Here is a 21,499-nt window from a genome sequence, read left to right as displayed (position 1 = left end):
AGCCGCAGTGGAGCGCAGGAATAGACGCAAGTCATTATTTGAAATGGGGCTGTACTCACTCAGGCGCGTGTAGGCGCCGAACGCAGGTTCAGACGCAACATGCTGCATTTTTCCTGCGTTCGGCACCTACACGCGCCTGAGTGAGTACAGCCCCATTTCAAATAATGACTTGCGTCTATTCCTGCGCTCCCCTGCGGCTGAACGCCAAAAAACGGAACGCAGGGGAGCGCAGGTCAGAACGCTCATGTGTAAGAGCCCTAAAGAACTTTGACCCCTGCCCCTACCCATTAATGTCCTGTTCTTGTCTGAGGAAGTGGTTTGGTTCACGAAACGTGTCAAGCGCGTCAAGTTTGTTTGCCCCATGATTTTAATGATGTTTGTACAATAAAAGTATGGTTTTAGCCTCGCAAGTGCTCCGTGTCTTTTGAAGATTTTCACCTGTTCTTGTCTGAACACTGCAATTAACATAGATTTTCTGTTTTTAGTGTAGTTTTTAGTTTCAGAGATGTTAGCAGTTTTAGACAGTTCTAGACTGCTAATAACAGATTAATTAGTATCATCATTCAGCAAAAATAGAAACGGTACTTTCAATGCCCACCTCCAGGTCATTAATAAACAAGTTAAAAAGCAAAGGGCCAAGTACAGACCAATGTGGTACTCCACTGACAACACTGGTCTGATCAAAAATGTTCCATTTACCACCACTCTTTGTAATCTATTCTTCAGCCAGTTCTCTATCCAATGACAAATAATATTTTTCAGCCCAAAGTTCCTTAGCCATTAACCTTCTGTGTGGTACTGTATCAAATGCTTTAGCAAAGTCCAAGTAGATCACATCCACTGCCATTGCAGAGTTGAAGTTCCTGCTCACCTCCTCACAAAAGGCAATTCAATTTGTTTGGCAAGATCGGTTACGCATAAATCCATGCTGGCACAAACTCATAGTATTATGATTTGCAATGAAGTCAACTATTTTATCCCTTAATACCCCTTCGAAAAGCTTTCCTACCACTGATGTCAGACTAACCAGCCTATAGTTTTGAGGCTGAGATCAATGTCCTTTATTCAAACCTGAGCTTACATTGTACTATCTCATAGGAAAACTCCAGTAGATAAGTAGAAGCAAGTAAGCTCGTTTACAATTTGTTACTCCTTCGGGCTCTTATGCTAGGTCTTATTTCTCGTGTTTCTACCAGTGCCCAGTTATATAATGATAGGGGGAGAAGACCCTGCTCCAAGTTGGGAGGCCCAGAAGTATTTTTTGCAAGGGCCCTGATAGTGACTGCTGTATGCTATATCATAAGCAGATGTAATGTTAAAGGTTAGCTAAAATTTCAGTGGGGATCTGTATTACATTAATGATGCTGCTGCTTCCAACAAAGCGCATTAATCAAAAACTAGTCACATTCCAACTCTCCTATACACACGTGCTGTATCCAAAGGTACAGGATATCTTATTCTCATCTAATGACTTGATTGTAAGTGTCTGATTTTGTAACAATGGGGCAGAGACATGACTTGTGACTCCAGACAAGCAGTTGACCCTATGAAATGGCCGTATCTGGAAACAAAACGCTCTAGGACAGGGATCCTCAACCGCCGGGCCGCGACCCAGAACCGTGCCGCGGACAGTCCTGAAGTGGGCCGCCGAACAATTAACACGGCGCGACAAACTGAACTCCGACTTGCCAAAACGCTGACCCCTCTAACCCCATCACCGACCCCCCCCCAGTCCTTGCAAAAAAATTGTTGCTCTTCTTTGGTCAAAAAAGGTTGGGGACCCCTGCTCTAGGATGTCAAAGCATGCAGTGATTCAACTCTTGTTGAACTACTATTTCCTAGGGCCTTATTTACTGACTGCCAGGCAGGCAGCAGATCCCATACAGCTGCCAGGTCTAAGGGCTCTTACAGACGAGCGTTTGAAGCTGCACTCCCCTGCGTTCCATTTTTATGCGTTTAGCCGCAGGGGAGCGCAGGAGTAGACGCATTCAGATTTTTTCAATGGGGCTGTACTCACACAGGCGTATGTAGGCGCTGAACGCAGGAAAAATGCAGCATGTTGCGTATCAACCTGCGTTTGGCGCCTATATGCGCCTGTGTGAGTACAGCCCCATTGATTAAAACTGAATGCGTCTACTCCTACGCTCCCCTGCGGCTAAACGCATAAAAATGGAACGCAGAGGAGCGCAGCTTCAAACGCTCATCTGTAAGAGCTCTAAGAATGAGTTCTTGGATACAAATACTGTATCATGGGTACAAAAAAAAGGTTAATGGTGATGATTTTGCAATTTTAGATCCATACTACTGCTAGACTGAGTAATGCGGATAATGGCTGTAACTTCAGAGCGTTAGGCTACCTAGCATTGGCCTCTACTCCTGCAGTGTCTGCTTTCTGTTGTGAATTATCCATAGACTATAAAGTTCAGGAAAAGAACTTGAACTAAAACATCCATTTTGCACAGCTCAGCGTCATTAGCCCTTTTGCATATGGCTGCACATGTAATTAGGGATCCGTCTGTACACATCTTCAATTAGCACAGAGGTGATTAATAAAATTACTCATGCAGCTATTAGAACTGCTAAATAAGGTATAATTAATTGATCATTAATAAATCATGGCTTAATTAACTAAGCTGTTGTTTGGAAGCATATTTGTAGTGCGCAGCATCCCACCTGAGCACTTGTAATTTGTCTGCTGTGAACATAAATTAATAACAAATTGTACCAGAACTTGGAGAAATGCTGTTCGAGGCATTATCACCAGTTTCGTTTAATAAGAAAATTACAGTTATACACATGACAAACCTTGTCCTTAAAGTACACAATATATATAGGGGCACTCTGATCATGGCTCATCCTTGCTGCAGTAAAAACCTCATACCAGGTCCGATCCTACGTCAGGCTTGGACAGGGTTGGACAATTGGGGAGGTTATTTTAGCAAAGGTATGGGATGCAATAGCCAGAAGAAACCTTTTATCCAGACATATCCGAATTACCCATAGACTCCATTTTAATCAAATAACTCACATTTCTAATAATGATGTCCCTTTTCTCTGTAATAATAAAACAGTACCTTGTACTTGATCCTAACAAAGATATAATGAATTCTTTTTGGAGGCAAAACAATACTATTGGGTGGGGTCTAATTAATGTTTAAAAGATTTTTTAGTAGACTAAGGTATTGAGCTCCAAATTACGGAAATATCCCATATCCAGAAGACCCCAGGTCCCAAGCATTCTAGAGAACAGGTCCTGTATACCTGTACTAACAAACAGCCACAAAGATGTATACTTTTTTGTAAGCACCTTCCTGGGACCCCTTATAAAAAAAAAGATTTTTAGGGTTCCTGCTCCATGTCATATGAAAATGACCCCTTCCATCCCATGTCAACTAGTGACTGGATCTGTTTTCAAACAGAAGGACAGGTGCCAGGGGATGCAGGTCCTTTCTGAGCCCACTACCCCCACTGTGATTGCTATTTAAGTTACATTACGTATGTAATTCTGATCAGATATGACTGGATGCAAAGTGTATAGGTTGTAGGTGAGCACCTCCCCAGCAGTCACAGAGTATGCTCCCCTTATATTAAACCCCCTGGAAATAGACAGCCTTGAACAGATATAGACTGTTCAAGCTATACCTATTGGTGTCTTCACATCAAGGGTTTTTATTTTGAATAGCTAGGGAACTAGCACTGATCCTTATATCTGGAACATGGCGGATGCAGATTAACATCTATAGAGATGTATGACATTTCAAATTTAATACATATCCCCCCAAAGCCCTATATATATATATATATATATATATATATATATATATACAAAGAATAGCGGCAATCACATGGTTTGCAGTAGAATTTTCAGAAAGATTTATAAGGCTCAACGTTTCAATCCCCCACAGGGATCTTCGTCAGGAGTATACCTGGTAGCGGGCACCCAGGTACTTACTCGAGGAAACGGAGGGCGTCTTTGGAACTTTGATTATATATATATATATATATATATATATATATATATATATATATATATATATATATATATAAACATTCTGTTGAACACAGATAACCATTGAGAGTAATGCCTGGGTACAGGTTATACTTTACATAATTTTTGCTACAAAACCAAACCGCACTAACAGAGGACTTGTGCAAAATAAAAAATTATTTTATTCAATGTTTCGGCCCCTCCACTCTGAATAAAACAATTTTTTATTTTGCACAAGTTCTGTGAGTGCAGTTTGGTTTTGTAGCATATATATATATATATATATATATATATATATATATATATATATATATATATATATACACACACTCATTTTCAGGCTTGGAGATGAAAAAAAAAAAGTTTGCATCATGGTGGTACTTCCGCACACAGCTTTGTTTAGACAGTGGCCATTGATGAGTGTTCAGGAGCGCTCGTGTTACTGAAAGATAACAATTGCACAATGGGGAGCAATGAATATCGGTTTTGTGCTCAGACAGTGCCTTTCATGTGTTGTTTGTAGATAGCCATAGAGACACAAGTAGATTGGCTTGTAAAGAGGGCGTATGAATAAGATCACATGCAGTAAATCACTTGTATGGCATGGTGCTGATGATGACAAGATTAAGCCTAATACATCTGGAACTGATATAGGGTACAAATAAACAAATAAAAGCAAGCAAGAAAAGAAGAAATATTTGACAAATGTCTGAGTGACAACAAGTAGACTGTGGAGGGTTGTTAAGGAAAATACAAGTCAATGTATTGTTTTAGATTCTTCTGGATTTAAGGGGTCACACATGATAACATGATGATGTGATACAGTGAATGTAGTAACCCTTTGTCAGTGTTGATCCCACTCCTGTTGCCCCACCTTGTATATGCAATGACAGGAAAGGGATCAACCTGTCAGCAAAGATTTTTGTGGTAACTCATGCATTTTCATGCCACAATTCATCTCTTGGACAGGAGCGGATTGGGCTTTTCTCTGCTGCCATAGATACGCCAAGTGAAAGCATCAAGTGTAACACTGGCCTTAAGCCTACAGCACACATGACTGATCCATCCAGCATCCATCCTGTATGAAAGGTGAGAGAAAAGAGATCACTGGTGTAATTGAAGAGGTCATAGGGGAAACCTGGGGGACGGGTATGGGGGGACCTGCTTCCTAAAGAGTTGTAATGAAATCCCCCTCTAGCTGCTCTTCTACCAATGGGCAGAGAAGAGGAGACGCGGTTGGGCAGGTAACGCAGATGGGGGAAGGTATTGGGCATGTGAATTGCTGGGTGTGGACAGGTGGTTGGCCAGGTAGGGCCCCTCCAAAGATTTTTTTGCAGGGGGGCCTGGCACAGACTAATTACGCCACTGGGTGACATCTCCCTCTCATTGCGCACACAAGGTGGATTTTTCCAGAAAATACAAACAAGACTGTACAAACCAAATGGTTGGGATAAAGGATATGTGAGACATACAACTTAGGGCTGTGAACATAGGCTTTTTGTCCACTTTAGTTTGTGCTATTCTATACTAGCTGAAATACACTGTTGGAAAAAACAGCTTTAGGGTAATTGGAAAGGGACAGTTTGACTGCTCCACTTGAGGGAAGCAATGTTAGAAATTCCTGTGTGCCATAGCCCTAAGGTTGAATGGGGATTTTTCTCATGATTGTACTTAGCCAGGGGAGTAGTATCCAAAACCTCCCCTTGTCACCTCTCATTCATCTAATGTGAAATTCCCAAGAACTGTTTTTGAGCCGAAAAGATACACACTAGTCCAAATTCTGTGATACAGAGGGACGCAATTTTTCTGGTGTATGTGGTGGAGGGTAGGTAATGGAAGCCAATGTTGAACACTCCCTGTTTTTAAACCACACACACTTTAAACCACACCCATGTTACCACAAAAAAACTTATAAGACCATATCGACATTAATGGTGGTAGCACACCAAAAAACCAAATGGTTGGTGCTCACTGCAGGGAAATCATTTATCACTCATATATATGTGAAAAATGTAAGTCATATTAAAACATACCCTTAAATAGATATGCCTCATCCTCCCCCATGGATAACACAGCAACCCCCTCCCCAGCACATTATTAAACACTTTAGAGGCACCTAACAACAATTTAAAAATGCTAACAAACCCCCATAACAATCCCTACCAGGCTCCTGTCCCACAAGTAGTGTAGGGTACACCAAGGAAGCATGGGGCAGGCAGAGTATGGCACACACAGGGAGCATAGGGCAGGCAGAGTATGTCTCACATTTATTGCATGAAGTGGGAGAGACGTTGGTTGTATGTCCACCATGTATATGTGGCAGTGCAGGCCCTAGTGAAGGAGCTGGGAGTTGTGCTTTAGAGTAAAGAAGCTGGGAGTCATCAGCAAGTTGCTGGTGGTGGGGCTGGTTGTATATTTGGGCAGGGCAAAAGAACAAGTAGTATAAACTTCTGGGGTAGCACTTGTGGGGAGAGGGGGATTGTGCTAGAAGTCATGCATAACAGTGAATAATCTGATGAGAGAGCTGGTCCTTTCTCAGTGTTGGGGAGTGGAGGTGGGTGGTTTCTGGTGGGGAAGCTAGACACACATCTAGGGAGGGATGCAGAGCAGACAGTGAAACTTGTGGGAAACAGAAGAGTTATTGAGCTGGAATTTGCAAATGAGAGTAACAATGATGGGGAGCTCAGCACACATTAGTGGAGGAGGGCAGGGAAGGAAGGGAAATTGGTGGTGAAGGGAAGCTATAGCTAGGAACTGTGAAAGACAATTGTTTTTACCTATAACAGGGCCGGATTTACATCGCCGGCGCCCCCAGGCACACTGTCGTTCGTCACCCCCGTCCCCTCCGTTTTATTCGCTCAAATTTTCATCATGAGGTCCACAGCAATGGGGATTGGCACACAGGAAATTTAAAAAACTATCATATCACCTGGGCATCCCCAGTGTTTCTGAACCAATGTGGGTGTGGTTAGGCAGCATGCCACCCCCTAAAATCCTGCCGCCCTAGGCCCAGGCCTTGGTGGCCTCTCCACAAATCCGGGCATGCCTATAAATATAACTATATTTTAAAAATTTTTGCTTCAATGGTGGTCACCAATACGTACATTTCTGACTTCTCAACTGGCTACTTATGAGCTACACCAGTCAGAACAGTTCTTAAGTTTACTTTGTGAGCATTTGCCATAGATAAATTACTTTTTGATTTTAAATCATTGTACTTGGTGATCTGCCATGGGATATGTGCATTTGGAGAGTGCATATGTTTGCAACTAAAAAATCTACTACGTTGCTAAATTAATAGATGTAACATCTGTATTTGCGTTAGAAAGGCTAATTTATGTCCTGCAAACAAAGAACCAATTATAAAATGAATGGAAACATGGTAAGAACCCTAGCTCTGCAGAATAGTGGTTACAAAGCATTACTGTAAGGAGAAAAAACCTATTTATTTATCTAAATCAAATTTAGTCAGTAAGACTAAGAGAGAATTAAATTAAGGGGGTTATTTACTAAAACTGAAATCTATCTCATCATTTTATTAAACCAAGCTCGACCAAACTCCCATCCACGATTTTATCTTATTCATCAATAAAATAACTCCAAAAAGTTAGTTTGAGAAAAAACTATAAAATCGAAGGAAAACTCCAAACTTACAAATTTTGGTATTTGTTACCCTAATCGCTCAATTTTTCCGGTTTATCACCCAAAATTTTTCGTATTATCGGACGAAACCATCACAATATCTTGAAATTGTAAAAGTGTCATCTGCCATTGACTTCTGCATAACCTTGGCAGGTTTGAGATGGCTGATTTTTGGATTCGGACTTCGCAGTATAATAAATCTTGAAAACATTTTTGAATTCTGCTAAGGGTCAGGGAACACAGGCAGATTCGGGAAGAAAAGTCTTTCGGCCCAGGCAACTTCAGGCGACTTCGGAAAATGAATCGATCTGAGTGCCATCTTGCTGGCGATTTATATTTTAGCTGGTGAGAAGGCAGGGGAGGCAGTTCGGGGGGGTTGGTCGCACCGAAGAAGAAACTAATCTCACCAAATCTGCCTGTGTGTCCTGACCCTAAAAATCCCACCTCCAGGCTGGTGATAATTCCAAACAGTGGAGTAACAAGGGGACCATGGGCCCTGAATGCAAGACCAGCCCCCAGCACCACCCCAGTCTGCCCCCAGTCATGAGTGGCACATGTCCCAGGTGGGGAGGAAAACAGGCCCAAACCTCCATGTAGTGTCTCCAGTGGGCCCTATTGGGGTGGGTGGTCCAGTCTCACTGCTGCTCCCCTGGTAGCCACTGATTTTAGGCTTCTCCAAAATCAATGTGTTGGTATTGGTGCTCTCCTTTTGTGAATGCTGTTGGTATGTGCAAAAATTAATTTCTGTTTTAGCACACCACCACTTGCATTTGTAAATGAGGTCTATAGAGAGTACAAAAACAAAGTTTTAAGTAGTCTGCTACTGTAGAAGAAAATCTAGGATTGGTTGCTATGTGATGCTACACTACGACAAAGTCCCATTGCTACTGACTATGTTCTCTCTCTAGTACAAGGTTAAATGAGTTAAGCAACACAAATGATATCATTATACATTGATTCTAAGTTACATAGTTACATAGTTAAATCAGGTTGAAAAAAGACAAAGTCCATCAAGTTCAACCCCTTCAAATGAAAACCCAGCATCCACACACTGCTCCCCGTAGCAGGTTGCATCAATATTTGTGATTATTTGTGAAAATAGCGACTGTCTATTGCATCTTACAGCAGCCCCTCTGGCATTTGCCAGAACCCACAGATTGCTGTTCTGAGCCTGGCTGCAATAATTCTAGAATTACAAGATAATCATTGTATTATAAGTCACATCACATGCCACAATGAAATTTTATCTGTCCAATTCTAAAACTTCCCATGTGATCCTCTGTTAATTTATATAGTAAGCAAGAGCTCACAAGCAAACATCAGATCACAATAACAGGAAAGTGGCAGATACTTCCAGTCATCCCATTAATGGAAGAGAAGAAACATTTTTGTTCCTGAAAACAAGCAAACACAGTAGACTCCAAGGTCACAGAGAAGGAGCTTTGACATTGGCAGCATTATTTACAGAATTAAAATTAGTAACATTGTAGTAATAAAACAACAGCCCGGATCAACTAATGCTTAAATAGTGCAGGCTCATATTTCTCCAAATAATCTACGTTCAATTTGTGGTTAGGTTGGGTAAGGAAATTAGAACATCAACATTCATTTCATAAAACCCCAAGCCTCCTCTAAGGCTACTAACCTTCCCAAAGTCTTTGTTTATGTGCTCATTAATTTATAGACATTTAGCGGAAGGCTACAATACACAGACGTCATTTCTATCAAACACAAGTTGGCACTGTGTAAAAAATAAAAAGAAGAAAACGTTGTTTGTACACGGCAGGGGAACAATGGGTGATGTTATGTGTGTGACAGAATGAAATAACAGCAGTCCTGCCATGTTTTATAGCTGAGTCACAAAATAAATCATGAATCCTTTATCTGAGAAAAAACATTTTAGGCCACGCCAGGCGTAGGCATAAGATATTTTTATGATTTGGCCATGCAATAATTTGTGGCTCTTGCCAATGTTCCTGACACTTGCATGTAGGAGCAACTGCAGACCAGAATTTTTGTCCTGGGGTATATGGCAACCTTAGGGGTTAATGCAATAAATAATATAGTGAATAAAGTACCCCCTCTTGTAAAATATAAGGATATTATAAGTCACCGAGGAGTTTCATGACCATATAAAAACTTGAGGCCGAAGGTCATGGAACTCCGAGGTAACTTCTAATATCCTCATATTTTGCAACTGGGGGTACTTTATTAATTATAATACACAAGTTTCAGTGAGTCATGTGACAGAAATGACATCAGAACTCACCGTTTATAACTGATGACATCAGAACTCACCGTTTATAAGGATATAATTTACAAGATATTCATGGCTTTTGTGTATTATAAGGTGTATAATAACCCCTATCAACCAAGTAGCATGTATGTGTTGTAGCATATTGCTGTTTGGAAGCAAACATCTGATTAGCAGGGGCATGAATATAGAAGAAAGAGATCCTGTAACTGCTGTGGGGCCCAAGAAGTATAGAGGGGTTACTTGGGCACTGACTGATAAGCAGTTTAAATATACGTCTATGAAAACTGTCTTATTATAATTTTAAGAGGCCCTAAAATTATTATGTGGAGGGCCCAGTAATTTCCAGATATGTCACTATGCATTGGTTGTTATGGTTACTAGAATAGTACAGGTATGGACCCTGTTATCCAGAGTGCTTGGAACCTGGGTATTCCAGATAAGGGATCTTTCCGTAAATTGGATCGCCGTAATTTAAGTCTACTAAAATAAATCAGTTAAACAATAAATAAACCCAATTACATTGCTTTGCCTCCAGTAAGGATTATTTATATCTGAGTTAGGATCAAGTACACTGTACAGCTATGGGATCTGTTATCTGGAAACCCATTTTTCAGAAAGCTCCAAATTATAGGCTCCATTCTATCCAAATAATCCAAATTTATAAAATTAAAAATTTACAAAAGTTGCACTGACTTTACAGGTATGGGATCCATTATCTGGAAATCTGTTATGCAGAAAGCTCACAATTACAGGATGGCCATCTCCCATAGACTCAATAAATTACATTTTTAAAAATTATTTTATTTTTCCTTATAATAAAACAGTACAGGTATGGGACCAGATATTTAGAATGCTCGGAAACTGGGGGTTTCCAGATAGGGGATCTTTCCTTATGTGGATTTTCATACCTCAAGTTTACTATAAAATCATGTAAACATTAAGCGGCAAATTTACTTATGCTCGAATATCAAGGGTTAATTAACCCTCGATATTCGACTGCCGAATGGAAATCCTTCAACTTCGAATATCGAAGTCGAAGGATTTACCGCAAAAATTGTTCGTTCGATCGATCGAACAATTTTTCTTCGACCCAAAAAAGCTTAGAAAGCCTATGGGGACCTTCCCCATAGCTAACATTGACTTCGGTAGGTTTTAGGTGGCGAACTAGGGGGTCGAAGTTTTTTTTTTAAAGAGATAGTACTTCTACTATCGAATGGTCGAATAGTCTAACTATTTTTAGTTCGAATCCTTCGATTCGAAGTCGTAGTCGAAGGTCGAAGTAGCCCACTTGATGGTCAAGTAGCCAAAAAAAAACATTCGAAATTCGAAGTTTTATTTATTCTATTCCTTCACTCAAACTAAGTAAATGGGCCCCTTTATAAACCCAATAGGCTGGTTTTGCTTCCAATGAGGATTAATTATATCTTAGTTTTGACCAAGTACAAGGTACTGTTTTATTATTACAGAGAAAAAGGGAATCATTTGTAAAAATCTTATTGGATACAATTGAGTCTATGAGAGTCTTTCTGTAATATGGAGCTTTCTGGATAACAGGTTTCCAGATAATCGATCCCATACCTGTACACACATACTGTATTTGTACACACACACACACACACATATTTGTACACACACGCACGCACACACACACACAAGTTCTTGTTATAAAGAAATCACAAATAAGGTTTGGTTTTACCCTTTAGCCTCCCCTTGGACATGAAAAGGCAACTCCACCTATGGCTTTATGCCTGTGTTTTTGTAAAGCTACAAACAGCATTTTGGGACGACACCACTCATCAGCTGTGAAATTAATAGCTTCATTGCAAGCAGAGGTCCCTGTAGCCCACTCAGTGCCGTCACTTTCCCTGAAATGCTTGCACTCTATGGTAACCTAACCACACCAGTATTTCTTTAATGACAGCTTCATAAACATTGAAAATAAAAAGAAATATTTCAAATTGAATTGCTTCCACCTTTTAAAATGTAGAGTTATTTGTAGCATTGTACACATTTATTCAATTTAAGATGAAAACAAACACATTTATAAATCGTGTTTGTATAAATACATAACAGCACTGCCTTCTATTCTTCAGAACTCATTAATTAAGCCTAATGGGTAAAATGGGTTTCATTGCCGTCAGTGTGTTAACAGCAATTACAGGCAACCTGTCCTTCACTATTGGCTCTTCTGTCCTGAGACAAAAGCAAATTTGAATGGCACTATATAAAGACAAGTACACTCCCATCTCTAACAGTGAGAAGTGACAGTGCATATCCTGCTGGGTAGGAATCAAGCCTATATTAAAGTTATCAGTGCAGCCCAGCAAACAGGTACATTTCAAGGCTATAATGAACCCTGCTAAACTGAGAGCCAGGACTGAAAACCACTTCAGCGAAGAGCAAGAAATGGATAATTTAGGGAAAAGAGCTTGGGATAACCCTGCATTTGATGGTTCTCCATCTCTGAAGATTAAAGCCATTTACAATCCCAAAACTGTTTTGGAGAATCCGTATGACAACCTGGAGCACCTGGGGGACCCCCCACCCTACCAAGAGAAGAAACACAAAAGAAACCCCTGTTCCCAGTTCTGTATGTATATTGTTAAAGGAATAAGAGGTAAGAGAATTACACTTATTTAGTACCAAGCTGATACCAAGGGGCTGAACAGGGTTAAAGCTACAAACTGGGATTTAAGGGATTTATAATAATCGATTTTATTACAAATGACCTAATATATTTCAGATTGTTTCAATTCTTATTCTACTATAAACAACATGACTCCATCTATTAGGTATCAATCTGTAAAAAAAAAGACTATGTGGTTGGTACCAGGTATACAGTGCCCATATAATATTAGCAAATACATAACAGATGAATGAAAATTTGTGTTCCTTATTTCTATAATAAATATTTATCTATTTTATCCCGGATATTGATTGAAGGCAAACTAAAGGCTGGGGAAAAACAGAAGTTTTATTAACTCTTCTTACTACCATGACTGCTTCTTATTACCACTTTCAGCACCCCCTGTGTCACATGAGATAAGGGCACTAGTCAGGCCTGCTTCCCCATGTGGTTTCACTAGGGCAGTTTTCAGGGAAAAGTGTGCAAAACACCACTGCTTGAGCACAGAGTAATAGTGTGCACGTGCATTTAGTACACGTGGAGGGCCTCACTCAAGAAATCTCAAAGTCAAGGCTCTTTTTTTTTACATGGCAATCAATGTTCCCAATGATTTTTTGCTGTGTGTGTAAAAACAATCTATTATGCACACATTTTAACTTCAGTGTATTCCTAAAATTGCAGCCTACCTTGAACACATGCCAAAGAGGAATCTACAGTAGTTCACAAAACATTGCGACTGATTCATGACATGCAGTATTGTGTATAGTATTGTGTATAGTATTGAAATGTGGTTCTTAGTCCCCTCTTTAAGACCCCGGTATGGCCTATATTTAAAAAGCAGACACCCAGAGGTGAATTAAAGTGTTAGTATACCCCTTTGTGCAACACGAGTGCAATGCTTGTGCCGAACATACAAACAAAAAAATTTTGTTTTTTGAAGTTTCTTGAGCAAAACAGGGAAACTGCATCTACTCCATGTGGGACATTCACTAAGATTCGTAGTTGCGCCAGGCGTAACTTCGCCGCACTTCGCAAATTCTCTTAAATCCGAAGTTGAGCTCAGGGGTAGCATAAGGTTGCGAAGTTGCGCTAGCTTTGATTCGCTAAGCGAAATGAAGTTACGCTAGCAATGGTTAATTTGCATACGGCGCGAAATTCAAATTTCAATGGAGGAATATGTAGCAGCACTAAAAATGCCTGGGAAACCTTCAAAACATCAAATAAAATTTTTATTTTGCCCTACACATGTGCCCACTGTATAGTTAAGTTGCCATGAGTTAGGAAATGTAGGGGGGAAGGAGGGGAGCCCCAAAATTTTTTTCGTTCTTTTTCAGCCTATCACCCATAATATAGAAAAAAAGCCAGCGTTTTTTGGGACTTAGAAAAAATTGTAACTTTTTTTGAAGAAATCCCTATCTACTCTATTGTGCTTCGCCTGGTCTGAGGTGGCGAAGGAAGTCTAGCATAAAAGGTAGCGTTCAGAACAATGTGTGTGTTAGTGAATTTGTGTAGTTACGTCCGTTGCGCAAATTCGCCAGGCGTAAGGGTGCAAAGTTGCACTAGCGAAGTTACGCCAGCGTCCATTAGTGAATTTGCGAAGTAACGAAAATGCCCAACGCTAGCGAATTGACGCTAGTGTTAGGTGCTTCGGCGCATAGTGAATTTGCCCCCATGTTTGGTCCTTCTGAAGTTGATAATTAGATTACCAAAGCAGAGTTAATCCACTGCATAATGCAGTGGTGGGTACAAAACAAAGAACGATTGGCACATAACAAGCATATACTGTATCACTGGCTGAGGGTGCAGCATCTTACATACTGCACCTTTAAATATTTGTTTGCTTCACAGGAAAACACATGAAGTCCAAATAATCCTACTGCACTCTTCAAAAGGCCTCATATTAAATTGAAGGCCCAAGAGAAAGGTTCTTTTTGCCCTGGCCTAATTCAGCTCTGTAGCTATTCCTATGTATTCCTATGCGTGTGTCATGAATTCTGAGTGATTTATTTACCATTACAAAATATGCTGATTCTTTGCTTGGGCATTTATATAGTTCCACAGGCTACTGGCCCAAGACCAGAAACTGAGGCTCACATGGGACTGTCTGGTAATGCTTTTTTGATGCCCAAGTGGATTAGACCCACCCAGTAATATATTATGTGTAGTGTAATTAATTACACAAAGAAGCCAGTGTTCCAGAAACCAACATAATTGCCTTTTGTAAACCAATTTTTACTTAAAGAGTATAATTTGTCGTAGTGCACAGGATACAATGGCTATAGCACTTTCATGGTAAAATTGTCTATTAAATGTAAAACAGAAACCTTATAATCAGGAATCAGTATGTCTAAAACAATGCCGTTTGATTCAGGGTTGATATATGTACAGCATATTAAAAATTTAGTTTAGTTGTTTTCTGCTGTGCTTTCCTAGTGGTTTGGTCATGACCCATCATGTATGATTTTTTTTTTATACGGTTTATACTGTTTTTTGTCACTGTTGGCTCTACCCATGATTCCAGCTCATGATGATGGAAGGCATTAGCATCAGCTGATATCAGATGGAATTGCTATGAGGCCAATAGATATAGTGCATTTTAGGCAGTAAAGGCTCACAGAACTACATTTATGGGCACCCTAACAGTTCATGTCTAATGGCTGACAAGCTGATCTGCAACTGGTCTCTGCTATAATCCTTGGTCACTTTTGGGGCACTTCTGATATTGCCAAAGAAGAAATATGGTGGACGGGGTCAAATGCACCTATTTTTTTATGTGTTTATATGTGAGCTTTATAGGTAACATTTAACCTTCTCCAACTTCTGCAGGTGTTCTTTATTTTAGAATACCCTGTATTCTAGAATGAAGCTAGGACCCATGGCACCAATTATATATTTTAGGAGGTGTAAAAGACTCCTTGTAAAATGTGTTAGGTAATGAATGTGCCTTTTTTGACCAACTTTACAGGCAGACAGGAAGGAGTTAGTAAACCAATCTTGACATAGATCAGGTGTCCCCAACCCTTTTTACCCATGAGGCATATTCAAATGTAAAATGAGTTAGGGAACAACAAACGCATGAAAAAGGTCCCTGAGGTGCCAAATAAGCTGTGATTGGCTATTGGAAGTCCCTATGTGGAATGAGAGCCTACAGGAGTCTCTGTTTGGCAATACACCTGTTTTTATGCAACCAAAACTTGCCTCCAAGCCTGGAATTCAAAAAGAAACAACTGCTTTGTGGCCACTGAGAGAAACATGCCTCATGAGAGCAACATCCCAGGGATTGGTGAGCAACATGGAGCCCACAAGCCAATGGTTGGGGATCACTGACCTAGTTGAATTTACAAAGCAAGGTGCAAAAACAGGCAAAAAGCCTGTGTGTCCACAGCCTCGCAAAAATGGAATGCAAAGCATGGTTTCTACTTGTATGAACTGGCAAGGCCTGGCAGCCCTGCATACTCCCTGGGCACCACTTGGGTGTCCTAACTTAAGTGTCATTCATGGCAGGAGTGCGAAGATATGCCAGACATAAGAGAGCCAGAGCAGGCTCTGTTGTGCATTTATGAGCTGCACTAAGATCATAGGTACAGATTAGTAATGTTTGGGTCAGGCAGGTAGGTAGCAGGTGGGTGGTGGGCCGTATTTGCCTCACACCATCCCCTTTTCAACCTCCCCACAATGTCCCAACCCCACTAGTGACTGGCTGTACTATAAAAAATGTATTATAATTGTTTTTTTTATTATTTTATATAGCACCAAAGTCTCCTGCACACAAGGGGAGGCAAGCCTAAGCCATAATAATTTGCATATACACACAAAACACTTACCAGAACAGATTCACATAGTTAAAGGCTTCAATCAAAAGATGGGTTTCAATCATTGATTATTTGATGGCTTGGAGGTTCCAAAAATGTCTAATGAAAAGGGGCAGAGAGGGGATGAAGCACATAAAAACTTGTGGTTTCTGGAATGATAAAAAGCAATTTGTGAGGAGGAGAAAGGGTTACAATTCAGGGTGTAGTTGCTAATTAAAGAGGGGGTCTATGGAGAAAATGTTAATTTAATGAGATACACCAGCCTAGAATCTCCAGCTACTATTCCCAACATCCTCAGTATAGCATCTCCAGGCACAGAATACTGGAAGCTGCGGTTTTTCAACAGCATTTCTACCCCGCATACAACATGCTGCTTATGTTATTTTCCTTGAGACATAGAGTATGTGCACTGTGGCTAGACACTTGTCTTTGTATGGTGCCATTCATAAATATTATTGTCTGGCTATTTGCTAAGGGCAGATGAAGTAATATTGCATTGAAACAACATCCATTTCACCTGTATTGTATGTAGTCTCTCCTAGGGCTCTTGTAAAATTACTTTTGGGCAGATTTGCCGGCGCTGCTCATTGATCCATCTATTTCTGTGAGGATGGCCTGAAAAAAGTGCACTTTTGGCAGGGCCTGGACACTGCAATTAGAATTCTCTAGCAAACTGCCCAGCATCACAGGAATAATGATGATTAGATATTACTATGAAAAAGGGCCAGCCTTCCTAGGTATTAGGGATGCACCAAATCCAGGATTTGGTTCGGGATTCGGCCAGGATTCGGATTCGACCGAATCCTTCTGCCAGGCCGAACCAAATTGGAATTTGCATATGCAAATTAGGGCCAGGGAGGGAAATCGCGTGACTTTTTGTCACAAAACGAGGAAGCAATAACGGTTTCAGATTTGGTTCGATATTCAGCCGAATCTTTGGTGAAGTATTCGGGGATTCAGTGCATCCCTACTAGGTATGGGATCTGTTATCCGGAAACCCATTATCCAGAAAGTTCAGATTTACAGGATGCCCATACCTTTAAGCTGACCAATTTTGGTTGGGCAGTTTGGCCACTTATTACCATACTGCCCATCCATCAGGGCATGTATTGCAAGTTAGTGAGCTGTTTAGATGGAAAATACTATATTCCTAGAAGAGGTAACTGTCCTGAAATTTTCATTGGTAGCCTATAGGAAGTGAAGAGAAGCCACAACTCCTCTTCACTTACTGCTGTTCTGATAATTAGGGCAGTCGACCAGAAAGAACAGAAAAATAGAAAGGTGGCTATTCATACTGTATGTATGGCCTCTTGTATGGTATCTGTTTGACCCGTGGAAGTACACATTTCTTGTTATGATAACCTAATAAAACATTGATTAAAGTGACGTACAAACCCTTTAGTTAACTGACTGAGCGGTAGGCTCAATAAGGGGTCTGCTGCCTCTATTTTTATGTTCCTGATTGTATATGATTTTAAATCTGGATAATTAATATGCATTAAATATGCTCAGGTATATAAACAATGGAATATATAAGCTTCTCTTGCTTACTTAAAACAGCTGCTTCTTTTAACTGCTCTTCCCTGTGAAGGGCACAGGTTTTATATGCCTTCCATTAACGGTGACATCAAGAATCAATTTGAAATAAAAAGTAAGAGTCTCAAGCAGCGGTAAAGGTCATTAAGGATCATTACTACTGCGGTTCGTGTTGTTTATGTTTCTGAGAACGCTGTAACCTTGATGCAAGCATGATGGCTGCATAAATGTTCAGCTTATTCTATGTTAATTGCCTTTGTTGTATTGTGAAGTCATGCCAGTTCTCAGTCCTTTTGTTTTATTGTTGTTACCTCTTGTTATTTGCAATAATTTATGTTTTTTTTGGCAACTCTGATCCCCGCCAAGAACACCCGAGGGCTTGATCAAGCAAGCAACTATTTGGACTGATTTAAAGTTGTTGCACTGTATTCATGCATATTTATTATAGATATGGGCTCTGTTATCCAGAAACCCGTTACCCAGAAATCTCTGAATAACGGAAAGGCCGTCTCCCATAGACTCCATTATAATCAAATAATCAAAATTTTTCAAAAGTATTTTCTTTTTATCTGTAACAATAAAGGATACCTTATACTTGATACAAAAGTTGTACTGCCAACAGCATCTGAGACTTTTGCTGACACAGAAAATGTTATTTTCACAGCACAATTGCCTTATAAATGATAGAAGGAATCAACCTCATGGACCCAGGGTATGTGGCACTTGCTACGTTACATTCTCAAATACATTTCTACATTGAATATACCACATGGTACAGGTATGGGACCTGTTATGCAGAACGCTCAGGACCTGTGGTTTTCTGCATGAGGGGTCTTTCTGTAATTCTGATCTTCAAACTTTAGGGAGCAGATTTATCAAGGGTCGAATTTTGAAGATAAAAATACTTCGAAATTCGACCATCGAATTAAAATACTTTGAATATCGAATTTGAAGTTTTTTCAGCGAATTTGGGTATGCTGTGGTCAAAGTAAAATCGAACGATACGAAGGATTTCAGCTATCGATCGAACGTTTTTTCTTCGACTTAAAAAAACTTAGAAAATTGCTCTAGAAGGTCCCCATAGGATAACATAGCACTAAGGCAGGTTTAATTTGGCGAAGTATTGAATGGTCGAATATTCGAAGTCGAAGTTTCCTATTCGGTGGTCGAAGTATCCAAAAAAAATACTTCAAATTTTTTTACTTTGAAAATTCCCTCGAATTCACTTCGACCCTTGATAAATCTGCCCCATGGTCTACTAAAAAAAATCTATTTAAATTAAATAAACCCAATAGGATTGTTTCACCTCCAATAAGGATTAATTATATCTTAGTTGGGATCAAGTACAAGCTACTGTTTTATTATTACACAGAAAAAGGGAAGTCATTTAAAAAAACATATTTGGTTAAATGGATTAGCATGGGAGATAGCCTGCCTGTAATTTGGAGATTTCTGGATAACGGGTTTCTGGATCCGGATCCCGGATCCCATACCATGTGCCATGGGATAACTAAAACATAGCAACAGCTTTTAAATGCTTTTTTTAAAATGCTTTAACATGGTGGGTACCTTCCTGCAGATTGTTTTGGAATGTGGTGTTGTCTAGTTATATTATGTTCTAATAAGTTGGAAGACACTGATCAAAACGGATCTCAGTGTGGAACTGCCTAAACAATGAAGCCCTTCCTTGTTATTATTATTATAATACACAGAAACCCTCTAACCAACATACTTCTGGTAAAGTAATTAGTGATTAGATACTAGAACAGATCATTCACAATCTTCTATTTGACAGGACTGTGGGGAACAACTTTGACAGAGAATACAGCAGAAAACCGGGAGCTTTATATTAAGACCACGCTGAGAGAGCTTCTTGTGTATATCATCTTCTTGGTGGACATCTGTCTTTGTAAGTACTTTTACTTTAGGGCCCAATCACTAACAATCAAATTCCGTTTTTTTTTTTCACACATCTCCACACATTTTTAAAACCTCTTAAAATGTGAGATTTATGAAGCGTAAAAACCAAGAAAACCTCTTATACAAAACTTCGCCAGGTAGAAGTTGTCCTGGTCCAACAAAAGTCTCTGGGACTCATTTATAAACACTGGGAAAAATTGCACCTGGGCAGTAACCCATAGCAACCAATCAGTGATTAGCTTTTTTCAGTCAGCTTCACGGTGAACACTGAAAGCCATTACCTGATTGGTTGCCATGGGTAGCAACCAATCAGGTAATGGGGCAGTAGCCCAGGAGCAAATTTGCCCAGTCTTTATGAATGAGCCCGACTGGGAGCTGCACTGATCCTAATGGACCACTCTAAATCAGTTAAGACGTTTAGAGGTTTACATATGGATTTTTTTGGATTTTTTATCGCACAGTTCAGTGTAATTTTCCGTTTGTACTCTTTTTATTCAGATTTTTTTTAATAGATCTCATGACATTTGTAATTTTAGCGTTTGAGAGTTTAGTCGTGGTTTCAAAAACCACGAAAATGAAACTGTTGATAAATCAGCCCCCACGTGTATGGAATTCAGGCAGTTGCTACTAATTTTAGCAACACAAATTACAACTACATGAAAACTTTATTTTCATTATGCTTCATGTATCATCAAGCTCATAAACAATCTACACAGGAATAGCCATGTTCCATTTGTGGGAGACTAACACAAAGCCTAAAATGTACCTTTCTAAGCATAGTTTGTAATACTATGAGGTGTATGAAAATGCAGTCATATGAAAAAGTTTGGGAAACCTTCTTAATTCTTTGGAGTTTTGTTTATCATTGGCTGAGCTTTCAAAGTAGCAACTTCCTTTTGATATATAACATGCCTTATGGAAACAGTAGTATTTCAGAAGTGACATTAAGTTTATTGGATTAACAGAAAATATGCAATATGCATCATAACCAAATTAGACAGGTGCATAAATTTGGACACCCCAACAGAGATATTACATCAATACTTAGTTGAGCCTCCTTTTCCAAATGTAACAGCCTCTAGACGCCTCCTATAACCTTTGATGAATGTCTGGATTCTGGATGGCGGCATTTTCGACCATTGGTCCATACAAAACTTCTCCAATTCAGTTAAATTTGATGTCTGCCGAGCATGGACAGCCTGCTTCAAATCATTCCAGAATATTGAACTTCTCCCTCTGCATAAATGCCTTTGTAGATTTCAAAGTGTGATTAGAGTCATTGTCTTGTTGGAATATTCAACCCCTGCGTAACTTCAACTTTGTGACTGATTGTTGAACATTATCCTGAAGAATTAGTTGATATTGGGTGGAATTCACCCGACCCTTGACTTGGGCCTCAGTCCCTGAACTAGCCACACAGGCCCACCGCATGATGGAACCTCCACCAAATATGACAGTAGGTAGCAGATGTTTTTCTTGGAATGCGGTGTTCTTCTTCTGCCATGCAAAGCACTTTTTGTTTTGTTTTTGTTAACTCAATTTTTGTCTCATCAGTCCAAAGCACTTTGTTCCAAAATGACTGTGGTTCGTCTAAATGAGCATACTACAAGCGACTGTGTTTGTGGCGTGACTGCAGAAAGGGCTTCTTTCTCATCACCCTGCCAAACAGATGTTCTTTGTGCAAATTGCTCTGAATTGTAGAACGATGTACAGATTGT

At 39.9% G+C, this 21,499-nt stretch overlaps 1 protein-coding gene across 1 annotated transcript in view; it reads left to right on the top strand.

Annotated features, from left to right (window-relative positions):
- Window positions 1-12,064: 12,064 nt before the first annotated feature.
- Window positions 12,065-21,499, top strand: part of pkd2l1.L (polycystic kidney disease 2-like 1 L homeolog) — a 30,681-nt gene continuing 21,246 nt past the window's right edge. Inside the window, exons 1-2 of the mRNA XM_018225341.2 lie at window positions 12,065-12,504; window positions 19,657-19,770. Of these exons, the coding sequence (XP_018080830.1) occupies window positions 12,237-12,504; window positions 19,657-19,770 (382 nt within the window). The 5' untranslated portion in view covers window positions 12,065-12,236. The remainder of the gene's footprint in view (window positions 12,505-19,656; window positions 19,771-21,499) is intronic.

The sequence above is a fragment of the Xenopus laevis genome, chromosome 7L (assembly GCF_017654675.1).
Source record: "Xenopus laevis strain J_2021 chromosome 7L, Xenopus_laevis_v10.1, whole genome shotgun sequence".
NCBI classification, from domain to species: domain Eukaryota; kingdom Metazoa; phylum Chordata; class Amphibia; order Anura; family Pipidae; genus Xenopus; species Xenopus laevis.
Note: the sequence above shows the minus strand (reverse complement) of the source record. Positions and strands in the feature narration are given on the sequence as shown.